Source organism: Trichechus manatus, unplaced genomic scaffold (assembly GCF_000243295.1).
Source record: "Trichechus manatus latirostris isolate Lorelei unplaced genomic scaffold, TriManLat1.0 scaffold00042, whole genome shotgun sequence".
In the NCBI taxonomy this organism is placed as follows: domain Eukaryota; kingdom Metazoa; phylum Chordata; class Mammalia; order Sirenia; family Trichechidae; genus Trichechus; species Trichechus manatus.
Window position 1 is genome coordinate 11,253,603 of NW_004443978.1, and position 19,946 is coordinate 11,273,548.

General features: G+C 43.3%; 1 protein-coding gene across 2 annotated transcripts in view; it reads right to left on the reverse strand.

Annotated features, from left to right (window-relative positions):
- The window catches only part of PCSK2 (proprotein convertase subtilisin/kexin type 2), a 318,518-nt gene that overhangs the window by 141,715 nt on the left and 156,857 nt on the right, over positions 1-19,946 (reverse strand). For both annotated transcript variants that reach the window (XM_004376450.2, XM_004376451.1), the window contains one exon: positions 14,522-14,559. In XM_004376450.2, the coding sequence (XP_004376507.1) occupies positions 14,522-14,559 (38 nt within the window). The remainder of the gene's footprint in view (positions 1-14,521; positions 14,560-19,946) is intronic.

Consider the following 19,946-nt stretch of genomic DNA (forward strand, 5'->3'; position numbering starts at 1 on the left):
GGGCCTAGGCCTGGCCAAGGGGCCGAGGGCCTGAGGGGCCTCTATGAGTTGGAATTGACTTGATGTTAATGTTTTTTTTTTGGAACCCCCACAGCGGGCAGTGGTGGTTCAGTAGTAGAAGTCTCACTTTCCATGCTGGAGACTAGAGTTCAGTTCTGACCAATGCACCTCAAACACAGCCACTACCTATCTGTCAGTGGAAGGTTGAGTGTTGCTATGGTGCTGAACGGGTTTCAGTGGCACTTCCATACTAGGACGGACTAGAAAGAAAGGCCGGGCAATCTACTTCTGAAAATCAGCAAATGAAAACCCTATGGATCACAACGGTCTTAGCTCTACCCAATCACAGGGATGGCGCAGTGCTGAACACCAGTTTTGTTCTGTTGCGCATGGGGTTGCGAGGAGTCGGGGGCCAATTGACAGCAGCTAATAACAACAACAGCAAACCCATCAAATCAACCTAGAGTGAAAGCAGTTTCAGCTTTGAGAAAGAGCATGATAGGGAAGTGGAGAAGGTAAGAAAGAGAGCTGAGTAAATCACTGTGCTGGCCCCTGTGCCTCTGCAATTGAGTGAGGACTAAGAAGTCCCAGGGTGTGGGCTTTGGCCACATGGACTCAACTCACAGCATGTTTGCTCACTGTGCCACCTGAGTGGCTTTGCTTTCCTCGATTTCCATGTAGAACCACTGTAGGCTCAACCAGGCAGCTGCCAACTTCAGAACTGGTTTATTTGTCCCCATTGATCCTGTCGTGCTGGGGTAGTGGCTGAGACGTCACGTCACACCCTCTACCACTTATGAGACTGGTATGTTCAGTTCTCATCCAAGTCGAGGGAAAACACCATTTTCTGCATTTCTATTGCCACCATAACAAGTTACCACAAACTTAGCAGCTTAATCAACACCAATTTATTATCTTATAATTCTGCAGGTCAGAAGTCTGACACGGATCTCACTGGCTAAAATTAAGGTGTCAGCAGGGTTACAGTTCTTTTTGGAGGCTCTTGGGAAGAATCCATTTCCTGGCTAATTCAAGCTGTTGGTAGAATTCAGTTGAAGTTATAGGAGTGAGGTCCCCATTTCCTCGCTGGCTATCAGCTGAAAATCCTTCTCAGCTTCTAGAGGCTGCCTACCTGCCTTGACTTGTGGCCCCCTTCCTCCTTTTTCAAAGCCAGCAATGGCTGGTTGAGTCCTTTTCACAATTTGAATCTCTTCTGCCTCTTCTTCCATTGTCACATCTCTCTCTGATCAACTATTCTGCCTTCGTCTTCCATTTTTAAGGGCACATGTGATTACATTTGACCCACTCGAATAATCTCCCTATTTTTAAATTAACCTTAAGTCCATCCGCAAATTTCCTTTTGCAATGCAACCTAACACATTCACTGATTGCAGGGATTAGGGTGTGGACACCTTTGAGGGCCATTTTTTTCTGCCAACCACACGGCCATTCTGCCATCATATCTTCCATTCTACTCTTGGTTTTGATGGAGCTCTTCTCTGTAATCTTTGAGGTCACGTCTTTTTCTTGACTTCATTTATTCATTCACTTGGCAAATAAATAGATGTTTGACTATCTGTTATGTTCAAAGTCATGTGCTAGGCACTGAGGATATGGAGAATAATAAGACATGGACCTTATCCTCATTCAAGAGAACCACAGGGATGCAATGCCTGTGTAGTTCCTACCCAAATCCCACTTACTGGGCAGTGCACCTTCCCCCAGGTCTGTGAGTGTCACTGCTATAAACTCACAGCTCTCTCCTTCTTTGGATAATTGCCCCTGGACAAATAGGAGTCTCCAGGCCCGTGAATTACACATGCCCACGTCCCACTTTTCCAGGGGCTGCTGAAGCCAATGATTGACTGATAAGGGATGCAAAAATGCTAGTTCTCTTCTATGGGGAAGGACCTATTCTGTGGTGTGATCCTGCCTGTGTAATCAGGCTGAGGCTGGACCCCAGCTAAGAACCTGACTTTGCTTTGTTCCTTAGTTCCTGTCCTGTCCTACTTCCTTCTTTCCCCTTTTTTCGAGAGCTCTTCCCCAATAAATCATGTTCTCAAGAATCCCCATCTCAGGATCTGCTTCCTGGGAATCCAGTCTAGATAGCTACTAATAACCAATATAACCTCTTTTATGAAAATTCTCCATCTATCTCTGATAGCTCATGAAGGTCTGGTTCTTAATTGGAGATTATATATCTATATCTTTATCTCTCTATCTATCATCTATCTACTAAAATGGTTGCTCTTATATATAGTCTCTGGGTGGTACAAATGGTTAACATGCTTGGCTACTAACCCAATAATAGAGATACTTTAAAGTGAAGAATGGTTTTCAGTTGAAATGAAAGTTGTGGTCTTTATGACTCCTCAGCCCTACTGCAGAAGTTAATTATGCTTTAGAAAGCTCCATGGCTCAGGATCTCTTCTTTTTTAATTGAGGCCTTGGAATTTGGAGCTTCTTGGCCTTTGTTGCCACTTCAGAAAACTGAGATGAATGGACCAGACCTTTGGTCTCCATCAGATTCACAGTTCCCCTGGCAATGACACATAGGCTGGGCTCTAGTGGACATACCCACTTGGGTTCCATTGCTTGGCAACAAGACATAGGTAGGCACTGTAGATAGCCACACACTGGACTGTGGCTGTACCCACCACTCTCCTCCTGCACTGGGCACATGAAATCTGGGCAAACTCTCATTGGACATCCAAAACTGTGGCTTTAAGGAAGTATATTTGGGAAATAGGGACCTGAAGAAAGGGAGAAAGTAAAAATGAATACCACCTCAGTAGGTGCAGCATGTTAAATCATTAATTTCACACGCAAGTAAAATTTTGCTGAAGATCATTCAAAAATGATTGCAGCAGTACATCGACAAGGAACTGCCAGAAAGTCAAGCCAGATTCAGGAGAGGATGTGGGACGAAGGATATCATTGCTGATGTCACACAGATCTTGGCTGAAAGCAGAGAATACCAGAAAGATGTTTACCTGTGTTTTACTGACTATGCAAAGACATTTGACTGTGTGGATCATAATAAATTATGGATAACATTGCAAAAAATGGGAATTCTAGAACATTTAATCGTGCTCATGAGGAACCCATATACAGATCAAGAGAAAGTCACTGGAAAAGAACAAGGGGATACTGTGTGCTTTAAAGTCAGGAAAGGTGTGCGTCAGGGTTGTATCCTTTCACCATACTTATTCAATCTGTATGCTGAGCAAACAATCTGAGAAGCTGGACTATATGAAGAAGAAAGTGGCATCAGGATTGCAGGAAGACTCATTAAAAACCTGCAATATGCAGATGACAAAATCTTGCTTGCTGAAAGTGAAGAGAACTTGAAGCACTTAAAATGATGATGACCAAAAACTACAGCCTTCAGTATGGATTACATCTCAACATAAAGAAAACAAAAATCTTCACAACTGGACCAATAAGCAACATCATAGTAAATGGAGAAAAGACCGAAGTTGTCAAGGATTTCATTTTACTTGGATCTACAATCAACGACCATGAAAGCAGCAGTCAAGAAATCGAAGTATGTATCGTATTGGGCAAATGTGCTGCAAAATACCTCTTTAAAGTGTTATAAAGCAAAGATGTCACTTTGAGGACTAATGTGTGCCTGACTCAAGCCATGGCATTTTCAATCACCTCATAGGAATGCAAAAGCTGGACAATGAATAAAGAGGACCGAAGAAGAAATATTAGACTTGAATTATGGTGCTAGCAAAGAATATTAAATATACCATGGGCTTCCAGAAGAATGAACAAATCTGTCCTGGAAGAAGTACAGCCAGAATGCTTCTTAGAAGTGAGGATGGTGAGACTTTATCTCATGTACTTTGGGCGTATTATCAGGAGGGACTAGTCCCTAGAGAATGACATCATGCTTGGTAAAGTGGAGGGGCAGCAAAAAAGAGGAAGACCCTCAGTGAGATGGATTGACACAGTGGCTGCAACAATGGGCTCAAACACAGCAATGGTTGTGAGGATGGTGCAGGACCGGGCAGTGTTTCATTCTGTTGTATAGAGGGTTGCTCTGAGTAGGAACTGACTGGATGACACTCACCAACAACAACAACAGGTGCAGCATGTCTCATCACACCTGCATGCCACAAGGTACTATTGGAAAATTATTTGTAAGTCCATCCACTTTAAGCAAGGCTTAGCCACGTAAGGCTTTTTGATGTTCTGAGACAGAAACACAAAGAGGAAATCTAGTGAAAGTTTTCATGTCTCAGAAATTCAATGAGTACATACTGATACTGAAGAAGAGAATATGAAAGAAACAAAGGCAGTGGAGAAAAGCCATCTTTCAAATTATTTTTTTATTTGTATAAATGACTTTCTTGTGGCATGTAATGTAAATATTTCTATACTTTTTCTGAACATGTATGCTTGGTGATAAACAACAAAATCCTAATAGTCTAATTACCATCCATCCATCCATCCAACCACAGTTAAGTCATTTACTTATAGAAGAAGTCTGTACTAATGATCTCCTTGGGAATGAGGCCTCCAGTTGATTCTCCCATGAATGAAAGAATTGGAAGACATTATCCTTGTTTGTTAAATCACTTAAATTCCGTCAAACTATCAAAGACCTTTAGGAAATTTGGAGTAAGGGAATGCTTTTTATGGGCTATTTCTAGTCTAGGTTTCTTGAAGGAAAAACTAGTTATAATCCTGTCATCCAGTTGTTAAGTATCATATGGACCAAGCCTCTAGGTGAATTAACGTGCTATATTGATTCAGGAAAACAAGTCCATTCACCATTTGGTATGCTGCTGCTCATTCTTCAGATGCACTTAAATATCTTTCCTTCTCTTACTTTTAGGGCAAACTTGGTTGTTCTTACTGCTGCGTTCCCATAGTTGGCCCTCTTTTTATTTCTAGGACAGCCCTGAGCACATTATAATGTAATTATATATTTACATATGTGTTTACCTACCGAACTCTGAACTTCCTGAGGGCAGGCACTGGGTTTTTCACATTTTATAATTCGGCGCCTAGTACAGTTTCTGACACACAGTAGGGAATTAATACAGGTTTTTAAAATTTGACTAGGTTCAATGGAACAAAAACTAGTCAATTGAGCAATTTGGAAAAATCAATTGACCAGATCATTTTCTTTGCTTTCAGCTGTAGCCATAGTCTATGTGCAAACAAGTAATTTCAGTTAAATAAGATTTTATTTTATTTTTTTCCCATTTTTATATCAAAGTATGTTCCTGTAAAAATGGAAAAATTTCTCTACTACATAGATTGCATCAGATGAAAGCCATTTACCGACAGTCTGTCAAAATGATTAAAAAAAACTTTGTATCCCCAATATTCATCCTGGCATTATGGTGCTAAAGAGCTAAGGATGATCCGGCCAACATTAATGAGTAAAAAGAAGATAGCCAGCCCCTCCTTTCAATAAGACACAAAGGTTATTTTAACTTCCATTTCACATGAAATATTAATGGGCTTATTTAAATATTAATAGGTCTAAGAGCCTGGAGCGATCAATACTTCACAGCCTCTGAGTCACTCAAGGCTGGGGACTGTGCACCTCTCCAGACGTCACTCTATCACTGTGGCAGCCACATGCTACCTGGAGCCCTGGTGTGCACTGGCTGCCAAGCTCAAAGGCCCTTCCTCAGGCACAGTTCTGGCAACACTTTAGAGCACCCCAAGGGCCCCTCTTCACAGAGTCACCTATGAGGGGCCCATCAAAAGAATGGAAAAGGGCAGGTCCGTAGAGGTGGCTTTTTTCCTTTCACACACAAGAACTTCTGTTGGTGAAATGACAACCCAGAGCATAAATAATGTTCCGAATTCTGAAACAAACCAAACACCATAATTTGCTTTCTCCCATCTTCAAACTTAATTATGTTTCCATCAATCTGTTGGATTCTAGACAATAAAGAAATAGCACTAGGTTATCTGCACGTAGATTATTCACACTGAGAATCACATTGTCATTAGTCATCTAGTGCTGCTATAACAGAAATACCACAAGTGGATGGCTTTGACAAACAGAAATTTATTTTATCACAGTTTAGGAGGCTAGAAGTACAAATTTAGAGTGCTAGCTCTTGGGGAAGGCTTTCCCTCTCTGTCAGCTCTGGAGGAAGGTCCTTGTCTCTTTAGCTTCTGCTTCCTGGTTTTTTGGAGACCTCGATGTGTCTTGGCATCTGTCTTACCCCATCTCTGCTTCTCTCTTGCTTGTTTAATCACTTTTATATCTCAGAAGAGATTGACTCAAGACACATCTTATACTAATCCTGTCTCATTAACGTAACGAAGACAATCCATTCCCAAATCAGATTATAACCACAGACATAGAGGTTAGGAATCACAACACATACTTTTGGGGGACACAATTCAATCCATTACACATATTATCTCCAGGTCTTCTGCTATGGGGTTTCAGCTAGGTTCTGTGGGACTTCTATTCCCTTTGGTGGTGAAGTGCACTATGGGAATGGAGTGGTGCCATCCCCCTACAAGGTAGTCTGTGAGCTGGGGACTAGCGGGTTCTGTCTGCCAGAGTTTCCAGTCATCATCAGTATAGAGTCTTCCTATGATTTAGCTCCTGGTTTCATTTGCAATAGTATTGATGGACTAATATTCAATGCAATTTAACAAATATTTATTAAATGCTTGCTTAGCACTGTGCTAAGTGTTAAGAGTAGTCCATGGGTGGTGCAAATGGTTAATGCACACAGCTAGTAACCAAAAAATTGGTAGTTCGAGTCCACCCGGAGGCACCTCAGGGAAAAGGCGTGGTGATCTACTTCCGAAAAATCAGCCATTGAAAACCCTATGGAGCACAGTTCTACTCTGACACACATGGGGTCACCATGAGTTGGTGTCGACTTGATGGCAAGTGGTAAAAATAACATCAAGAGGAACACAAAACACAAAGTACATACTTTCATACAAAGAACTTAGAACCTAGTTGTGATGTGGTCATACATATAGGTGAATATCAATGTTAAATGAATGAATGATGGAATAAATGCATGAGTGAAATACCAAAGTGGACAATGGGGTTAATCATCAGAATTCTGGAGTGTTTTAAAAGAAATACAGATTATGAGGCCTACTCCTAAATACAACCATAATGTTTCACCACTATAAACAATAAGCATTTATATAGCTCATGAGTCTAGGGGTCAGCTGGGAGTGGGTGATCTAGGCTGGGTTCACTTAGCAGTTCTGCTGATCTTGGCTGGGCTTGCTGATTCTGCAGGTTGGCTGGGGTTTGGCTGATATTGGTGGGGCTGAGCTAGATGACACTGCTTCTCACTACAATTCTGTAGGTCAGCTTGGGTGGCTCCACTTCATGCTGTGGCAGCTGGTGTGGCTCTCCTCCATGTGCCTCTCATCCTCCACCTGGGACCAGCAGGCTAGCCTGCTCTTCCAATGGTGATGGCAGAGGCATAGGAAGGCATAAGAAAGGGCACACTGACACTTCAGTATTATTCTATTGCCCTACGCAAGTCACAAGGCAAAACCCAAAGTTAAAGGGTGGGAAATATATTTTGCCCCTTTAGACGAGGTCCTGAGAACCACATGACACAAGTTGTAAACCTAGGGACCGATGAGGCACTGGCGTCAATGATGCAATCGTCCACATTTGCTGCACTCAGGAAGAGTTCGTAGAAAACTGGGACTTGAGAGGGGCCCATGAACCTGGACTGAGTCTCAGCACAGGACTTTGGAGCTGCTTAGAGGGGGAGTCATTGCTTCCACGCTAAAAGAAGTGGCCTCTCTCCCGGCCATCAGGGCTCTGACGCCTCTCTCTCTGATTGCTTAGAAGCCAGGAGATGTAATTTCTTGGGCCCGGGGAAAACCTCATTTAGAGAAGCTAGTGCTACGTTACACTGTCTTCACCAGCCTTGGGGACTGGTCCTCCCTTATGAATATCCTTTTAGTTGGAAGATTTGTGATAGAGAAGATGACGCAGATCAGAAATTCTGCTTTCTCTGTGGTACTCTTAATTACATTCCTGGCTGTCGGCAATGGGTCTTCTCTTTCCCTTTACCTTCTGTTTGCTTGGATGTTATTTTCCAAAGCCTTTGATCAACCTTTTGACCTTAACCCTCCTAGCCTCACCATCTTATGTTGACCCAGGTGATATGCCCCTTCTTCTATTTTTATAACTGAGCTCATGGGGGAGGACACTGGGCACTCATGCTGGTTTCTGGAGGCATGCCCCCGTTTCATCTCCATCAGGACGACTTGCAATTTTGCAGAATTGCAATCTCAACTCTTTTGAGAAGGACATGAATGTTTATTGAGCATCTGTTACATGTCAGGCTCTATATACATATTATCTCAATGATCCCTCGAAACAAACCTGAATGATAAGACATTCATTTTGCCCATTTCATAAATGAGGCAATTAAGCCCAAAGTGTTTGAACACTATAGTCTAAGGTTGCACAACTATGAGTTAGAGAGCCAGGAGTCATACTCAGGTCTGACTCAGTTTCCACTCTTGTCACACTGTCAGTGCCCTGCCCATATGCCTTTGGTTCTTAAGATTTCTGTTCCTGATGGCTGATTTCCAACTGCCAGCCCCTACAATGCTGCCTGAAGATGCTCTGTGTCTGCTGGGTCCTATTCTGCTCCTACGTAAGGTGGGACAGAGGAGCCAGGAATTAACCATCTCATAGCCCCACAACCTCACCCCTTGCCCTGCTCGAAGGGAGCAGCTCTCAAGCAGTAATTGACAGGAGCTGGTGGGTAACTCTGAGGCAGGTTCTGTCTACACAGTCTCCCAGAAATCCCCAGTGAGATGAGCTCCCATTGCCCACAGTGGAATTGGCTGTCCCTCCTTTCTAGTGTCACTGCGTTTCTCCTGTGCTGGTGTTTCCTGGGATCTCCTCCCAAATAAACTCACAAAACAGAATAAAAAAACCAGCTGCTGTGGAGTTGACCTTGACTCATGGTGACCTCATGTGTATCAAAGCGGGACTGTGCCTCATAGGGTTTTCAGTGGCTGATTTTTTGGAAGTAGATCACCAGGCCTTTCTTCTGAGGCACCTCTGGGTGGACTTGAACCTCCAACCTTTTGTTTAGCAGCCAAGCGCATTAACTGTTTGCACCATCCAGGGACTCTTCCAAATCAACTGCTTGCCTTGTCTCAGGTCTGCTTCTGAGAAAACCCAAACACACAGGGAGAAAACTCTGCTTGGACTTTATAGAGCCACAAGCATTTCTTCACCACTGTAGCTTCAGCAGAGCAGACTTTCCAAGCAAAGTAGAAGGCAGTCTGTTCCACCCACACTCTGAAAGCTGCCACTTACGTCATGCTTCCCATGTTATTGAGGAAGTTCTCCTTTATTCCACTGAGCACACATTACCCCCTGGCTTGGACCGCACTTCACCTGCCGCCGTGCACACCAGCCTGTGACAGACACTGGACTGGGAGCCACACAGTCAAGAGAAACTATCCCCTCACCCCCCAGTCTGCTTACCCCTCTGCTGTAAGGCAGGTCTCACACCTATGTCCCTACTGACCTGCGGGCTCCTTAGGAAGTCACCTGGATCTTATTTCTCTTTCTTTTTCTGTGACTTGCACATGGCAGGGCTCAATAAACAGTGACTGTATTAAATTAGAGCATATATCCAGACTGTGTTCACAGAGAAGATGGGATAAAGGAGGCTCTGATTTTAACACGGTCTAAAACAGCTCCTTGGCCAATACCCACTTCATGTTATTACCACTTGGGATGGAAAAAGGAGAAGTTTGATTAGTTGGAATAGTGAGCATTTCCCAGTGGAACTAGATTCCTCAGATTAAATTCAATGTCTGTAGAACAACAGAGTAGCAATAAAAGTGGTTATTATTATCAGTGTAGGTTTGTTGAATTAAATTAACACCGACTTACATTTATATATTGATCTGCAGTTTTCGAAGTACCTTAGCTCTCAGTTGGACCCTGAGAAACAACATTGAACGACCAGCATATTCTCTCTCTTTTGATATACGGAATATCGAAACCGTGAAAATAATTCTGCTTTTGAGAACGTTTTGTATGACATGATTATGAAGAAATTTTTGTCATAGTTGTCTGAAAAACCTCTGATAGTTTTCCTTTCTCACTGAAAATAATTAGGAACAAGAAGGAGTTTTCCCAGCATAGCACATCTGTTTATTTGAACCTTTCATGAATTTCCAATCATCCTGTCTGCAGCAGGTATTCCAGCGCCCCGCCCACACCCCCTTGGCCAGATACCCTCAGGACCCCTGAGGAGCTCCAACTGCTTGTATCTGCATCTCTTTGCCCAGGGCAGGGCCAGATTATCCAATAGGCAGGGTAAGCACGGTGCTTACCTTGCTTACCAGATCATCTGTAGTAAAAGTGTTCACTACAGATTACTAAGGAAGCACAAGTCAGCCCATGCTTACTTCGCTTACTAGGTCATCTGCCCCTGTCAGAGATTGTAAGTTTGAAAAAAGGCTTTGATTCTGTAGGAAGGTGCTGTGGGTTGGGAGAGAGACAGATGCCAGCCATATCTAGAAGCAGAATCTTTGATGTGGTGAAAAAATGTGAAATTGTTCACTACAGATGATCTGGTAAGCAAGGTAAGCACCATGCTTACCTTGCCTATTGGATAATCCACCCCTGGCCCAGGGCTTTCTCTGAGGCTGTGGGAAGCTGCTCTGCCCCCTCCCACCCAAAAGCAGGTAGGAAGTGCTGCCATGTTAACACTCTCTGGGACCAGCGCTCAACCAATGCCTGATGGGAGTTGGCGTATAAATACCTCAGCTTCCTACTGCTCCTGTGGGGAACTCATTTGACTGTACTGCCAGTGATCCCCAGAGGGATTAAGCTCCATTTTCCCCCTGTTGTTACTTATTTGATAAAGCAGTTGGTTGGCTGTCTTCCCTTGCCTGTCTCATTACCTCGTCCTCTACCTGTACTCAAACCCTTGTCTCAGGGCCCACTTCTGGCAGAACCCAAACAAAGACCTTCCAAAGAATATTTCATTATCAGGGCGCTGGGCTACCTCATCATGTCCAAGCTATTAAGTCACTTAACAAGGTGGGAAGCTGCCTGTTAATCCTTTGTTCAGATAATTTTGGAGCCTACTACTGTCCACTGATTTCGTTGCTCTCCTGGGCACATCTACTTTACTTGCAATTCTCCTTCTGCTAATTATAGTGTAAAATTTATAATTAAAAATAAAGAAGATAAATGCGATTAGTAACTTGACTCAATGCTACACAGGCTTAGAGAGGCACCAGGCCTGGTAGAAACCAGTTGCTTTGAGTTCCCTGTTGAAGACTTAAGAATGAGACATTTGGAAGTTCAGTTTTCTTACCTATACCAACAATATAGAAAGTTCCATAGCTGTCTGTGTGCATGTGTGTGTATATAAATTTCTCTATAAGGCTCCAAGCGTTTAATGAATGACGAAGACTCAGATCTTGCTCCATATGGGGGTTATTAAGATGTGCACTTTTGAACAGAACTGAACACATTTTCTGTTCAATGCTTAGATGCTATGTAGTTGAAGTTTAGTGTAGATGTCATCTCTTCTACAACTTCCCCGCCAAGCGGCCATCAACTCTCTTCTTGATCGTTTCTAGATATAGAGAACTCATTACCTCCTGGGAGAGCTAATTCCATTTATTTATTATTCTTAACCATTAATTAGATTGTTCTTCCTCTAACTAAACTAAAATCTTGCTTTCGCTGTGGCAACTTTCTTGGGGGAAATCACCAAACAAATCGAAAGCCTTATCCCACATGGAGACTTTGAAATATTTGGAAACTTGTTTAATATCCCTCTTAAGGTTTCTTTTTTCCAGGATAAACATTTCCAGTTCTTTCAGTGTTCCTTACCTGGCTGTGGTTTGGAGTCCCTCTACTACACTTGTCACTTTCTTAACTGTCACTCTCCCTTTTAGAGCAAGAATGTGTTGGAAACAGCCTAATTGCCTAGCGGTTGGAGATTGGCATATTTAGAAAAATTATGGCATAGTCACATGAGCTCAGACTATATGTAGCCCTTAAAATCATGTTTTGAAGACTATTTAATAATACAAGAATTGTTTATGACATAATATCAAGCGGAAGATGGGAATAACGTATATACAAAAAGGGCCCAACCTCTTAAAAAATTACATGTGTACATGTACAAATAAAATTCCAAAAATCTGCCAGAATATTAAGAATGGTGACATTATAGCTAGTTTTGAATCTGTTTTATACTTTTCCAAATTTTCTACAGAGCGTGTGTATTTATTTTTTAATTAGGAAAAAAAATTTTTTTTTTTTTCAAAGAAACCAGAAGAAAAAGAACTTAACACTCATAGAACCACATTGCTTCAGGTATATTCTGAAAGCTGCAGATTTGAGGGGAGCTGACACCTCTCAATCTGATGCTTCGCTTCTAGGGATCCGATCCATTTTAGCTTCGGATTTTTGGCAGGTGAATCACACTGCCGACTACATTGACCTGCAATTAATCAGAGCCTCTGAAGATTTTTTTTGCATATGAATTACTATATCTTTTAAACCTGGTAACGGGCATTGGGAGCAGCAGAAACTCTTGGTCGGGGAAAGAAGGGAAGGACACCCATGCCCACCCCATGTAAGTGGCCTGGCAGTGTGTGCAGGAGGGGACTCACCATTGTCAGCACTACAGCACAATGGGCAGTCACCCTGCCCTGAAGCTCCCCGAGTTAACAAGATGAATCAACCCTGATTTACTAGAGCCAGCCGACACTATTTGGCTGTTCTTACTGAAGATGGTTGGGGCCCTGGAAGTGCAATGCTTAAGTGCCAGTTGTTTGCTAACTGAAATGTTGGGGTTATAACGAGGGCTTCCAACTGGTCAGCTCTGGTTTGAACCCCTGTAGAGAGTTTGCATTTCTAACAAGTTCCTTGCTGAGACTTTGAATTTGCATCCCAGATATACTGAATCAGAATCTACAGTTTAACAAGATCCCCGGGTGATTCGTATGTATAACTTTCTGGGAAAGTGGTAAACCAAGCCAAACCAAACCCATTGCCATCCAGTCAAACCTGACTCATAGCCACCCTATAGGACAGAGTAGAACTGCCCCATAGGGTTTCCAAGGAGCGGCTGGTGGATTCGAACTGCCAACCTTTTGGTTAGCAGCTGAGCTCTTAACCACTGTGCCAGGAGGGCTCCGGGAACTTGTTAGAAATGAAAATTCTCAGCAGGGAACTTGTTAGAAATGCAAGCTCTCAGCAGGGGTTCGAACTGAAATGAACTGGTTTGAAGCCCTGTTCTAATCCACTCAGCCGCTCCTCAAAATAAAGACCTAGTAATCTGCTCCGGGAAAGATTACAACGTAAAAAACACCATGGGGTAGTTCTACTCTGTCACATGGGGCTGCTATGATTGGACTCCACCGCACACAGCAACAATGGAAAATGGAGCTCATGCTCAGCCACAGCCTAGCTAGGGAAACACTTTGAAGCCCCAGGACAAGAAGACAGATATCGCCTGGACGGCAGGGAGCAACCCTCTGGGGCCAAACCTGCTGCCCTGCCCCTATTATCCTAGTCACTTCTTTGTAAGGAAAGGCCCGTGCACACCAGAACCTGGGAGAAAATCAACACCCAACGTTTCTTAATCTCCTCTTTGGAGAAAACTCCAGGGTCTGCAGCTCCTGGGGAGGCAGTAGAGGAGGCATCCTAGTCAGGATTATGCCAATGAGTCATTTAACATTTTTTTTTTTTTAAATTAACAAATATGTTCAACCTGATGCATACTCTTCCAGATTTATTAAACCCACGCAAGACATAGAAACGTGACTCCTCCGTATTCGCCGATACACTCAGCATCTCCCAATACACTAAACACATGGAAACTTCTCATTGTTTTTTGCAACGTGGACACACGTTTTCCCGGACAAATGACTTACTGGTCAAAAGTTAAAAAAATGTTTGTTCTAGCCTAGCAGTGATTACTGTTATTCTCTGTTAGTATTTCTTATTTGTCGAAGGATACCAAACGCTCTACTGGATTCCGAGGCGGAAACTGGGCGTAGAGTAGGCGTTAAATAGCAACAAAAAAGATAAGGCTCTCGCTTTTGTAAAGCTATTGTAACGTGAGTTGCTGCACTTCTGGCTTTTTTGACCATTGCTTTTGTCCAGCAAGAACCTAAACGGCTCATTTCCCCCCTTCTATTTAGAGTCGCCCCGCCAAGTCTCTGTCTTCTTCGCCCCTCCCTGTATGCGTTTTCTTGGCCCTCTGTTTTTTCAGGCTGTGGGTTTCCTTCCTTGCTTCTCACAAAGTCATCTGTCTTTGCCTGCGGCCAGAACCCGCCCCTTAGCCTTTAGCCTCTAGGCTGAGCTTGGCTCCAACAGAAGGGCAGCTCCTGAGTGTGTGCGTGCGTGCGCATGTGCATGTGCGTGCGTGCACGTGCATGTGTGTATGTGTGCATCTGTGCCTGTGTGTTCTTAATAAGAAGAGTTAAAACCACTTAAGCCACATACATTTCCAAACGAAGGGCAGCTTGTACTTACATAGTTGGAGGCGAGGTCCGGATGAAGGTAGTCAATCCCTGTGAGAAGACAAGAACAGCACAGGAACCAAAGGTTAATGCCTGCCAACTGTGTCCTCAGGGAAGCTGCTCAGGAAAGCTCCCTCGCTAGGGGCTGGCACGGAGAGATTTGCGAGTGAGGTGGGTGCTGACGGGCACACACCCCAAGGCCCTCCAGCCTTGAATCTCTTACCACAGTAAGATGTGAGGCATTGCCATGTGGAGAGACAGCTGCCACCAGAGGCATGGTGGGGAGTGAAGCCAGTTAGAACTCGGGGCCCCTGGATACTATTTCTGACATGAACGTCAGTACTAACGGGCTGAGTGACCTCAAGATGGATGGCTCATCGGAGCAGTGATCTGAAAGAGATTTGCAGGAATCCTGACATTTTTAAAGCATCAACTGCCATTTCTTCTGAAAGGAAACTGGCCCTGGGGAGGAAAAGTGATTACATTTAACAGGGCACGGACAGCAGTGGATTGGGAGAGCATTCTCTGGCGTGGAAATAAGACCAGGAACATGGCTCAGAGAGAAACGCTCTCAGGCCGCGGGCGGATGGTTCCCGGGGCAACGTTGGGGCCAGGAGCGGATGCTTCACTCTTATCAGAATGTGGCATTCCAGAAAGCCTGAGGACTCACATCTGTCAGCTGGGGCCTTCTGCTTTCTCCGGAATGGGCGTCTACCTGGTTGTGCAGTAGTCATTCCAAAGGTGGAATTTGGTCTGGGAGCACTGCTGAGTTCCATCAGGCTCTTGGGCCTTGGGAAGTGTCATGGAATGTTCAAGGCCAAATTGAAAAACCCTCAGCCAAGTCTGCATAGTCCATGTATTCTCTGTAGCACCCGGCCTTCCAAGAACCAGGCCAGGCGCCTGACATCATTTAGCATAATAGTTAAGAGTGTAGGTTTTGGAGTCAAACATTCGAATTTGAATCCCAACTGCCTTGCTAACTGGCTGTGTGACTTTAAGCAAGCTTCGTGGCCTCTCTGTGCTCACTTCCACCTACAGTGAAGGATTCAAGAAACCACTGTGTGTGGTGTGCGTAGCCTAGCAACTGGTGCAGAGCCAGCATTTAGTAACTGTATTGGGTAGACAATACTTAAAAGCTAGAAGTATCATTAACTCCTTTCTGTGGCTGGCATCTTCACCGTATGCATCCTAAGGCTGGGTCACAGTTACGGCATTGCCTTGCAGAAAAGAACTTGTATCTGGGACATATATTTCTAAAAAGGAATTTTCCTTTGTTTTTTCTGGTTATACAAGTAATTTCTGGACTGCAAGTTACTGTCCTACAGCACGAGTTCCATTTTTCTGCTGATGTTTTGACATATAAAGCAATTGATGTCATTCTGGTGTCTTTCTACATCTAGGGAGAGTATAGCCAGGCACTTCCTACCTCCCACACACGAATCATAACACCCCATCCTTTGACTCCCCTCCCAAGGAGGGAGGAAGGAAACAGATCACAACGTTTAAAGATCACATTTTTAAACGTTGCTGGTCCTTGTTCTGGACCTGATTCAGAGATGGTCCATTCAGGGAGTGGGTGGAGTTGTGGATGGAGTACAGGCTTTGAGACCAACAGATCCAGCTCCATTCCAGGCTCAGACACTGGAATATTTGTGTGGCTTTGGTCAAGTGACATAATCTCTCTAAGCCTCTGTTTCCTCGTCTTTGAAATGGAAATATTACTTACCCAAAGCAAAAGAATTTGTCAAGATTAGAGACAATTCATTGAATGTGTTTGGCTCATAGGAAATACTTGATAAATTACGTTTCATATCATCATCAGTACCGTCATCTACCACATCACTAGAGTAATGTGGATAGTACAGAAGAGCAGAGACATTTTTAAAAATCGACTTGGTTTTAGAATGTTGCCTTGAAATTAAATTGTAAATATTTGTTGAAATTGGTTATATTTTGTAAGCTTGCTTCTATGAGTCAGAATCCACTTAATGGCAACGGGTTTTTTTAATTGGTAAGTTTAAAAATAAGATACACACACACACAGACACACACATACGCACGCAGAATATGCCCTTTTATAACAGGCAGTCAATTTTTAAAACATGTCTCCATGTTCTGATAGTATGAGTTTTTTAGGAGAAAAATTTTCTGAGAAATAGTAGTATCTTCTGTGTGAAGGGAAAATAGTCAAGCAAGGAAATAATTTGAGGTCTGAAGCAAATTAGAATCTAAACAAGATAAATTTAGCCTAATTAAAATAAAGGATCTTTAATCTGGTTAAGGGAAAGACTAAGTGTTAAGTTACAAAAGACCCAGAGTTTGGTCTGAGAAGGAAAAGATTATTGACAGAACTGTGAAGGATGACAGTCATGATTCAGAAAAAATAATAAGGAACTAAAGCATGAAAATAATAATCTAGTTATTAAATAGTATTTTAATACTTTTTTCATAAGTGATTATGTTTGGAAGTGGAATATACTCAACACATCTTCTTAATCCACTCAATTATTTTTCAATTCTTGTACCATTCTTATTTTTCAAGCATTTGTTTATTTTCAGCAATGAATGACAAGCACTGTGTAGGTCCTGGAACAACACAGATGATGTAGACACAGAACTTGAGCTATACAGCTATCTATGGCTCACAGTCTGCAGGGGGGACTGACTCACAACCAGCCGATCATAACGCAATGTGGTGTATACAACAAAAAGAAATTCCTTGTATTTATAAATCATTAGTATCCTGTCATTAGTTTGAATCTTTTCAGAAAGTTCAATCACAACAATTATCCAAATTCTCAGGATACTCTGTCAGCTCTGGAGACCTCATGAAGTTACCAAGGAGCTTCCTGTGTATGTTTGCAGTTAGAATGTTCATAGTTCAGTTGAGATATGTAACATCTCAGGACCCTGGCCCTGCCCCAAGAGAGACAGCCCCTTGTACCATTCCCCACTGAATTTTATGCTGACAAGGAGTGGCCTCAATGAACAGGTAGTATTTTTCAAATATGGCCACACAGTATCTCTCATCCCACATGGTCTTCTACAATGTAACAATGCCATGTCTCCCATTGAGAGATTAGACTATTCCCTTCTCTTGAATGTGGATGGGCTTGTGACTGATTCAATCAATAGAATGCAGTGGAATCACGGTCACGACTTCCAAGGCTAGGTAGAAAAGGCCACGCATTTTCTGCCTGGGTCTTTCAGGACGCTTGCTCTGGGGGAATCCAGCTGTCCCATAAGAAGCCATGTGTAGGTGCGCTATTTGACAGCCTCAGCTGAGCTGCGGCAGCCAGTATCACCCTTCAGCCATGGGACTGTGCCATCTTGGAGGTCTACCCCATTGGAGCCTTCAGATGATTGCATCCCAGCCAATTACATGGTCAGAGGCTGCTAAGCATCTGATCTTGTCCTCACTGCATGGGAGGCCACTCTTATCCCAAATGTGCTCATCTTGCTAGTTAACAGTGGGTTTGGAGAATGGCTTTGTAGTCATTCTTTTCTTCATTTTTTAGAGAGTCTCACTGGATAAGCATGAATTAACAATGGTCACAAATTCTTCATCACTCTCTTCATGAGGAGGCGAAGTCTATTTCCCCCACCCTGGAATCTGGACTGGCCCTGTGGCTGAATATCCCACAGAAGTGGTGGAAGTAATGCGTGCCCATTCCAGGTTCAGCTTTTAAGAAGACTGGCAGTATCTTTTTTTTCCTCTCTTGGAATGCCTGCTCTTGGAAGCCCCGAGGGGACCTGTAAGAAATCTAGCTACCTTGCTGGAGAGACCACCTGGAGGAACCACAGGGAGAGGAGGGGCTCTAGGACTATTGGGAGGGAGGGAAGTCAAACTATCTCAGCATCCCAGTTGATCCTCTAGTTGACACCAACGCCAGCTACCTTCTGACTCCAACCATGTGAAAGACCCTGAGTAAGACCATCAGCAGAACTGTCCAGCTGGTCAACCCACAGAAATAGTACAGAGATAACAAGATTGTGGCTTTAAGCTATTTCATTTTGAGGTGGTTTGTTCTGCAGCAGTAGATGACCAAATAATGGAGAAGTGAGGAGTTATAACGAGAAGGTCAGGGAGCTCATTTTTTAGGAGATCCTGAAAGCCAGCAATTAGCAGAAGAAATAAGATCAAACAAGAAATGCTACTGGGACTTTCTAAAGGGCTAGGCCTCTGAAGGCCAGGAACTGTGAAATAGAGGCAGGTGTCTTCCCTCTCCTTTCCTATATTTGAAAGGGACGATGTAAGAGTCAGTCAAGGGGCTGTAGTTAAAGAATCCCCAAACGAGCATCTGCAGCCCTGTTGGAGGTTTTGCAACAGCAATGAACATGCTCATTGCCGCTGCAGTACTAATTCTAGGGTGGCTTCTCTGGTACCAGCAGGAGAGTCCCCAGTAAATATGCTGTTAGAAATGGTCAACACAATATATTCTAGCCAGGTCCCCCTCAAACCTAGAAGCATCCTTCTGGGTGAGCTGGTCTCAACCACTTTGGAAAGGTTTCCAAGCCAAAGCATTAAGAAGGAAGAAAAATATATATGCCCTCAACATCAATGCATGCAGTGTTCTCTTTCTTCTTGTGAATGTCCTTGGCCTTGAAGAAAGCTTTTACTCCACTTCAGAATGTTTCACAGATAGAAAACACCAAGGCATTGTTTTCATGTGGATATTTAACGAATCCACATAGAGATAACACACATAGGTTTTAAGTGCTGGCTTCCTTTGCTTTCCCCATCAACTCAGCTTCAAAGGTTTGATGTAGAGAACATGGTGCTCTTTGAGGATCTTCAGAAGGGAAAAGATCCATGGTTTCATCTCTGTGCAGCCTTGACATGTAACTGAAACAACAATGCACCCCAAAAAACCCAAACCCACTGCCGTTGAGGAGATTACAACTCATAGTGACTCTATAGAACACAGTAGAATGGTCCCATAGGGCTTGCAAGGCTGTAAATCTTTACGGAAGCAGATTGCACATATTTCTCCCTCAGAGTGGGTGGTGGGTTCAAATTGCCCACCTTTTGGTTAGCAACCGAATAACGCACAGAGGAACTTCTACTGGAGGACCCAGACGGCTGATGCAGGGCCGTGGCACATCCTCATTGCACAGCCAAGGACATGCTGTCATTAGAAAAATGCCAAAGCAGCAAACCTATTGATTTTCCTATTGCAAACTATAGAAAAAAAAGTTCTGCCAAATCTTTGTCTGGTGGACATACAGGATAGAATAACACATTGTAAGGGGCATGTGTAATAAAATGTTATCAAAGTCTGCCTTCCAAGGGTTCATTCTGAAAGCAGCAATAAAGACAAAACTTACCTAGACCCCAATCCTGTTACTAAAAAGCTATCTCATGGATCTACATCCACGCTGTCTAATGGTACTTTCTGCCATGATGGAAATATTGAATTCAGTACCCACTAGCCACA